The sequence below is a fragment of the Syngnathus acus genome, chromosome 6 (genome assembly GCF_901709675.1).
Source record: "Syngnathus acus chromosome 6, fSynAcu1.2, whole genome shotgun sequence".
Taxonomy (NCBI): domain Eukaryota; kingdom Metazoa; phylum Chordata; class Actinopteri; order Syngnathiformes; family Syngnathidae; genus Syngnathus; species Syngnathus acus.
The window spans coordinates 14,061,398-14,069,188 of record NC_051092.1 but is presented as its reverse complement, the minus strand read 5'-3'; the positions used below and the strand labels follow the sequence as shown (position 1 = coordinate 14,069,188).

Below are 7,791 nucleotides of genomic sequence, written 5' to 3'. Positions count from 1 at the left end.
ATACGACACCATTACTCTTAAATCAAAATGCGTCATCGGGAGAAGGCTTGTGAAAACTTGAGATGACTTGAATAAACTTGACAATCCTCTAAATCTTGTTAAAACAAATCTCCACAATGCAGTTAAATTTTTCCCTGAATTAATGTACTTGGATGATTTTTTTTACACGGCTGGATTTTGGTTTAAATGTTTTTGTAATAATTTCCAAAAAGATTTCTTTGTTTTTTTTAGTGTTCAGGAAATCACCGGTCATCTTGATTAATTTTCTTACATAAACATTTATTTTATTATTATTATTTTTCCATTTCATTTGGCTCTCAAATGCTGAGCTGAATTTTCCCCACATCAAACATATCATGTCAGTGCGATTGTAAAACCCAACTTTTACTTTTAATCATCTTGCGACCTTGAAACAGTATTTACAAACTGGACATGTACCAAGAACAATGTGTCACCTGTTCATTAATATCAGACCTAAAATGCTGAAACAGTCTTTAATATTCGCTTATCATGAACATTAGGTCTCCAAAATATTCTTACTCATTGTATTATGATTACTTCTTGTAACCGAACACAGGGTTACGTTCCGTGATCCCAAATAGTGATTTCGTGGAAGCTCCTCCAAGTGCAAACAGGGTTACGGACAACTCCCACTATTGTACAGCTGTATGATGAGGACGTGTAGAGTCATTCTTGACTGAAAGCTTTAATTGTGTTGACCCAAGGTGGACAGCAGACGCACCAGATTGCCGAACAGCAATTTTGATTAGCATGGGCATAAATTTGTGACTTTACAATTCTTGTTGGTTACATTAAGATGAGCTTTTTCAACACTTTAACTATAGAACCAATTGAATTGGCTTGCATTTACTCCCTCATTGTATGTGAAGACTGCAGTAGATTCGTAATAATTTGCCAGTTATGAAGCTATCTTGTGTATTTTCTTGACCTTAACAGAACACGAAATTAAAAGACAATACATACGGCCTTGTTGACTTACATACACTGAAACTCATTTTATTCATGAATTTTTCAAACCTTGACTATATAACACAGAAATGTTTCCTTTGACATGACAGGTTAATGGTTGGTTTGATCCATGGAAATGATGATCCCATTTCCAAAAACATGACAAGCGAAGGACAGGGTGGACAATGACACTATAGATTTAGTGAGCACATGTTGGACTCTTACGTAACAAGAAGATTTAGTTAGCAAACAGTACTATTTCACAAAAAGCCTTCAATATTCTAAAATGCTTTTTTATCATCTGATATTTCTCACTGACAGAGTGGACATGTTAAAAACTGCAAACATAGTATGACGAAAATTACACAGCAGAGAAACGTATGGGATATGTCAGAATTACATAAATCCAATGAGATTGTATAAAATGAAGGAAGCACATAGCTGGTATGTGAACAAATATTCTGCAAAACTTTCATCAACCAACTATATGCGTTATTGATTGCCGCGGTTTAAATAAGGGCCAGAAGAGTAAAGCGCACAACACTGAATTAAATATGAGAAGAAAAAAAGAAATCCAAATGCAATATTAGGCAAATCGTTAGCCACCAACCCTCAAGTAGGTCCCATAAACATGTGATCCCTCAATTGTCCGCAGGGGCGCCATTGGGTTGAACTGTGATGCGTATACTTCACGAAGAAGACAGCGATGTCCCGACAATGCGCATGCGCTAGCTGTTCAACTTGTATGGTGGTAATAATTTGAAAAAGATTTTACTTTCCAATGCTACACGCAATCGCCACCGATTATTATGTCTACTAAATAAACGGCAACAATGGGTAAGTCCGAATATTTACATCGTAGGTGTGCATCAGAAAAATTGATTGATCTAAGCTCTGCCAATGGGTAGCATTTAGCTAAAGTTGTAAAGCACATTGATGTTTCTTAATGGTCACTTATTAGCTCAAACACGATTTTGGACTGTCGATTCTGTCCTATTGACGAGTATATTACCCCATTTTCACTTTTCTAATTTCAGATCACAGCATTGATGATGCTGAAGACGTAGTAAGAGAGACAAGCTCACCACTGAAAGATCTCTCCCCACAAATGGAACGGAATCCATCACCTCCTCCAAGTACAGCCGATGGAGATGAGGCTGAAGAGACAGATGCAATTGGAGACACAGTATACAGCAAGCACTGGCTTTTCAGCACACTGTCTCATCTCATCCAGGTTACGAGAAAAAAAATCTTTGCAGTTTTTAGAATGAAAGTTCTGCAAAAACTAATCTTGATTTTTTAAATGATGCATTGTTGATGTGCAAGCCTTGCAATATTGGGCGCTTTTGTTTGTCAAACATTGCAATCATAACATGTGGTTCCCTCAGATGGTCACAAAATTTTCAGAGGAGTCAGATGGCCAGATGCAACTCACTGATGATGAGGAAGATGATCTATGTCGAGTTTGGGACATGGCAATGGATAAGGTGGGTGTGTCATTGTTAATGTCAAGCCTTGGATACATAATATATTTATTTGTTTTTAATTTACTGTGTGCAGGATGTGGCTGGTTTCCTGCAAGAGTTCAAAGCTACAGACATCCTTCTTGGAGTGATTGCCAAGTCTACTAATCCACGTCTGACAGTAAGTTTCCCTGTTGAACTTTGTAACATTTTATTTTCAACACAACATTATTTATGAGCCTGTGCAATTTATTAAAGTTCTTTGTTGTGCTTCCTTAGGAAATTTGTGTAGGAATACTTGGAAACATTGCTTGCTTTCCAGACACTTGTTTGACTCTTAGCCAAAATGAAGATTTGGGGTAAATGACAGCCTGCATTCAAATATATACGAAGTTGTCATTCATCCTTTTTTGATGCGATTTCCCGTTTGTCCACAGGGCGGTGCTGTTGCTTCTGTTTGGAGATACCGATCCACCAACCCTTCTAGAGACAAGCAGGTGTCGTGAGCAACTTCTGAGAGGGCGTCAGACAACCCTCAGCAAATTCTTCATTTTCTCTTGTGATGTTTACAGATTGATTCTGACCTGCCTTTCCCAAAAAGATGTCACGTCCCTCTGGCTTCAGCGAATACGACAGCAGATGTCTGTGCGCGCCAACCTCCTTTTCATCATGTCCAGTTCAACCAACAGTATTTACATTTACTTACTTTTACAAATGCTTCAGTGCGATGTGCACCACCCGCAACGTTAGCTTCAACTGCACAATATAGTTACCGAAAATCTGTTTTTTCAGCAGGATGCCATCTGGTTTGTGAATGATGACATAATGTAAACTTCACTTGAGCCAAAAAAAAGGGACCAACAGCTATCGTCATACAATATAAACGCAGATCATTTCACGGAAGTCACAAACTAAAACAATGACGTATTATTTTCGGTGCTTGTTTCATTTTGGCTTGTGTACATAAGTATGACAAATGAGACTGTATCTTAGATAACACACCAGGCTTACACATTTTGTCCTTGTCAGCAACTCTTTGTCCCATTGATTGCTGACGTTAGTGGTGCTGTTTTTCCAGCGGACCTTCTTGAGAAAGTAGGCGAGCTCGTTGACAAGTTGTTTGACCTTGATGAGGAGCTGATGAAAAGTTGGATCACAGCTCAGCCTGGTGAGCAGAGCGATGATGGGGATAGCTGTCTGGATTTAGCCTCATGCCTTCTCGAGGCTGCCAAGCAGCTTAGGTATGAGTCTCCAGCTGAAAGTGCATTGTATTTATTATATTTATTTCTTTATTTCTTTATTCATTTATTTTTTTATTTATTTTATTTTATTTATTTATGCATACAGATCAGAGAGTCCAAACGGCTTGGAGGTTTACCTTCATATCATGCAGCTCTTAACTACTGTAAACGAGGGCATTCAAATGTTTGGTAAGTGCGATGAACACAGTTATGGGATCCATTCAGCAGTTTAAACAGAACAAATTGTCCCATTTGTTTCTTCCAGCTTCCAGTGAAGGACCAGGAAAAGCGATATGGAATTTTGTGTGTGAGGTTGTCTGCGATGACCTCTGCCAGCCAAATGATCTTGCAGTTGTTCTGCAGGAGCAGAAAGGCGCTTTGATGCAGGCCTTTTCTGTTTTACAAGCACTCTATGGGTTCCAGGGACAGTCGGGCAGCAAAGATGACACAAGTAAGTGTAATTATTTGCCGAGCAACAAATTGCAGGCAGTCTGAATATGTTGTTGTTCTTTTTCTCTGAGGTCTGTCTCTTGTTGGAGCCATTTTGAGGGTGATGCAGTGCCAGAGTGACCACAAAGAAGATTCTACGAGTAAGGAAGATGCTCAAGATGAGCAGCTCCTAACTTTATCAGAAATCACAAGTGAATTTCTGTCAGACATATGTAGTCGGACCTCCAAGGTAATGTTGAAAGTGTCACAGGAGATTTTTAGATTCGTGAAGCCAAGACTGACCAAAAAAATAATAAAAACGACTATATATTTTGTTTTTCTTGCAGGACACGGTAACAGCCTTAGTAAAGCGAGGTTACCTGACAGAGAAGAACTATATAACGGCTTTTGGAAGTTTACTTCCCAACTATCAGACATCAGTAAGTTATTTCAGTATCTTCAGATTCAAGCGAAAGATGTTTGCAGACCTGTGAAGATGTCTAATTTAATTTAGCCTGTTATTTTTAACAGGACCATAATAGGAATTTGATTTTTCAAGTTTTGCTTTATCATCAAGTCGTAATAACAGAAGAATTTTTTTTTTTTTAAATTTTGGTCTTTGTGTCAGGTGAGGACATGCTGATGTCACAAGCAAGCAACTCATGTGGAAAATTAACCTAACCATTTTTTCTCCACTTGTTCTCTTTCGTCTGGTAGTTTCAACACCTGCTGCTCATGTTGTCCCAAGCGGATCCTGAGTTAGCTGACAAGGTGAGGAAGCAGTTTCCTGTCTGATGGCCGCCGCAGGTCAGTGTTCAGCCCTCACTCGGACAATTCCGCTTGCTTTTTCCGGAAGCCTTCTTCCCCCTCCAGACCTGCCCCAGTCCCAATATTTGACTTTCCACTGGAGAGTCATTCATCCAACTTAGTCAGTCCATTATTATTGACAAACTGACTTTTTTTATTCTTAGTATTTCCCTCCACTTGCATTGCATTGTTCTCTGAATATAACTTTTTTTTTTTGTATTTTTTGATTGTTTTTTTTTTAATCATTAAAGATACTCCTTTTTGTGTAAAGGTTGTTCTGAATGTTTTACATGAGGCCATATGATAAAAAAAAAAATAAAAAAAAACACTAAAAAGCCCTTTGAACCAAATTCTGTCTTTATTTCTTGCATCATCTGAACCTCACCGAACTGGTATTGAGTCATCTCTCCCAAGCGTATGAGTAATGGTACTAATGCTGATTGGCAACATCAAGTGTTTACCCGAGGGTGACAGTCACCTAGTAAGGACAATAACATTAGATGAAAGGCTCATGCCTGGCAACAATGAGCTCATTTGCTTTCCAAATGCACCATTTCGTCCACTCACGGCAAAGAACAGACCTGCCTACGTATTACCGGCGTGCTTACCAGGAGGGCGCTGTGAATATAGCAGCTTTTTAATTAAAGCTTGGATTGATATGGAGAACACGCTTTCTAATGGAAATCTGGAGATGGTGAGCAAGTAAGGAGGGACACAGATCACCTCATGGGAACAAAAAAAAACAGTTTTTTAAATCTGGGTTGTACACGCAGTACCTTAACTAGGATGTTTGTGTAGCATAGAATAATTCAGATTGAAATGTGCGTGGCCTTTAAAGATGGCCGACGGACTGTGTCTTACACTCTAACGGGCGCGAGGCCCTTAGGTGTCCCTCCCGGGCGAGTCACGTCACCCAGATGAGAATGAAGCTCAGATGCTTGCCGCCACCCTGCCAAACTTGATCGGCGGTCTGCCAGTCTTGGGCGCCGTGTGATATGATCCGACGGCACGCTCGTAACATGAGGCTGTCCATCTGACGCTGATGTTTGATGGCAGTTATTAACTTTTGACTTTTCATCGCCGCCCACGCTGTTCTTTGTCATGACCTGACATTTCGGTGAAACATGTTCTATTTTGATGTTGTCTTTATGTGAATGTTTATATTTCAAGATATGAACGTCACATCATGTACACAAAGACCAATAATAATAACTACATTGCGTTTTATCTAGCACAATGTACCACACTTGATATTTTAATTCTTCCCTTAAATATACAACAGCGGTATTGATTCAAATTTATATTTCAAGTTGGCTATTTAATTTTTAGATGGATTTTTTGAATGAAGAAACTTAAAGAGCTTTGTTTTGGTGCATATTTCAAAATAGCATCTATGACATCACTCTGTATAACTTGATGTTCTGCAACAAGGAGCTGAATGACAACATTCACCAATGAGCGATACATTTTCAAGGATGTCCATCCATTTCTCTGCCTTTTTGTGACTATTCCAGTCCCTCTGTATGTAATTCATACGGTCACTAAACTAAGCATTATTATAGTATCAGTAAATATCCCAACTAAAATGTGGGAAATCACAAAAATAATTGGTGTATTTTTCTGAGTTGCAAATGGATGCAACTGCAAACGTGTTGCTGGGTGAGCAGGAGCAATAATGACGTCCGTGGTGTCGTGTCCTTTCATTCCTAGGCCCGGCCGGCTTATTCACAAGCACCTGGTCTTGGCATGCTCATATTCAAACGTGATGCTTTTGGATGTGATCAAAGCGGCTTTCTGCTTGTCTACTGCCTTCTTTGGCTTTCTGTCTCCTGTCAGCTGATCATAATGAATAGACAAGTGACGTGCGGCTAAAATGACGCAGATTCTCCCAATGGTATTCACTACATGTTATGCTCATGTAGGACCAAAACTGTCAAATCCAAAAATACTACATTAAAGTGAAAATAAAAACAAATCTAAAAAAATAATATAATTTGAAAAATAAATTTAAAATAGTTCAATTGGTTTAATTTACATATTGTTTGGTTTTTATTTTTAACTTTTCACATGTTTCTACTTATTTTCAGTTTGATTGGATCTTTTTCTGTTGTATTTATTTTGTTTCAAATAAAAACAAATCTAAAAAAGTATATACCGTTTTTTACATGTATAATGCGCAAAATGTAACTAATTTATTGTCCTAAAATCTGGGGTGCGCATTATACATGGGTACATTTTTTTTTTTTTTTTTTTTTGAAGAAAATCTCCCTCGAAATAAAACTTGAAATCACCTTTCTTCTTGTTTGTTGTCAATTGCGCATTGCATTCAGCCATCCTGCCCAACACACTTAGTCAGTAAAATTCATAATTGTCGACACATCGTTTGATGCGATGGTGCAATCCTTGATGGTGTGTTATTGTCAAATATTGTTTGTTTTTTAATCTCCATCGCAAACCGGATATCATACGGAGGCCGCCATTACAGATGCGCAGAACGGATGCGCAAGACACGTCAGCTATATAAAGAGCGAGAGTTCAGTTCTCTACCTAAATGCATATTACAGGTAATATTTTATTTCACAACACTTTGCCTTGTTCCTTTCTTCTCTGCTGTTCACTTCAAACACGCTCCATACGAACACAATGCTCTCGTATCAGACGCTTGCTCGATCACCCGCTCGTTTGCTGTCACAATGTACCCTACACAAATCCGAAACATTTCTTCGCTATCGAGTTTGCTAGCGCATGCGCAGTGATACTGACCGGCAGAATAACATCCGGTTGTTCCCAAAGATGATCTTTTTTCTGAAATAATTTTACGTTTACGGATTTAAGTAGGAGTCAGAATTTGGGTGCGTATTATACATGTGTACAGGCTTTTT

General features: G+C 38.6%; 1 protein-coding gene across 2 annotated transcripts; it reads left to right on the top strand.

Annotated features, from left to right (window-relative positions):
• The first annotated feature begins 1,658 nt into the window (after positions 1-1,658).
• saal1 (serum amyloid A-like 1) lies at positions 1,659-5,259 on the top strand. Of its 2 annotated transcripts, none has more exons than XM_037253641.1 (13): positions 1,659-1,806; positions 2,007-2,203; positions 2,358-2,456; positions 2,530-2,613; positions 2,712-2,791; positions 2,870-2,929; positions 3,005-3,120; positions 3,511-3,673; positions 3,780-3,862; positions 3,939-4,124; positions 4,195-4,263; positions 4,450-4,542; positions 4,820-5,259. In XM_037253641.1, the coding sequence occupies exons 1-13, from the start codon at positions 1,803-1,805 to the stop codon at positions 4,858-4,860; spliced, it is 1,275 nt and encodes a 424-aa protein (XP_037109536.1). In that variant the 5' UTR covers positions 1,659-1,802; the 3' UTR covers positions 4,861-5,259. The 2 variants fall into 2 exon arrangements, with proteins under 2 accessions (XP_037109536.1, XP_037109535.1); XM_037253640.1 differs by having other exon boundaries at positions 4,195-4,352.
• Positions 5,260-7,791: the final 2,532 nt, after the last annotated feature.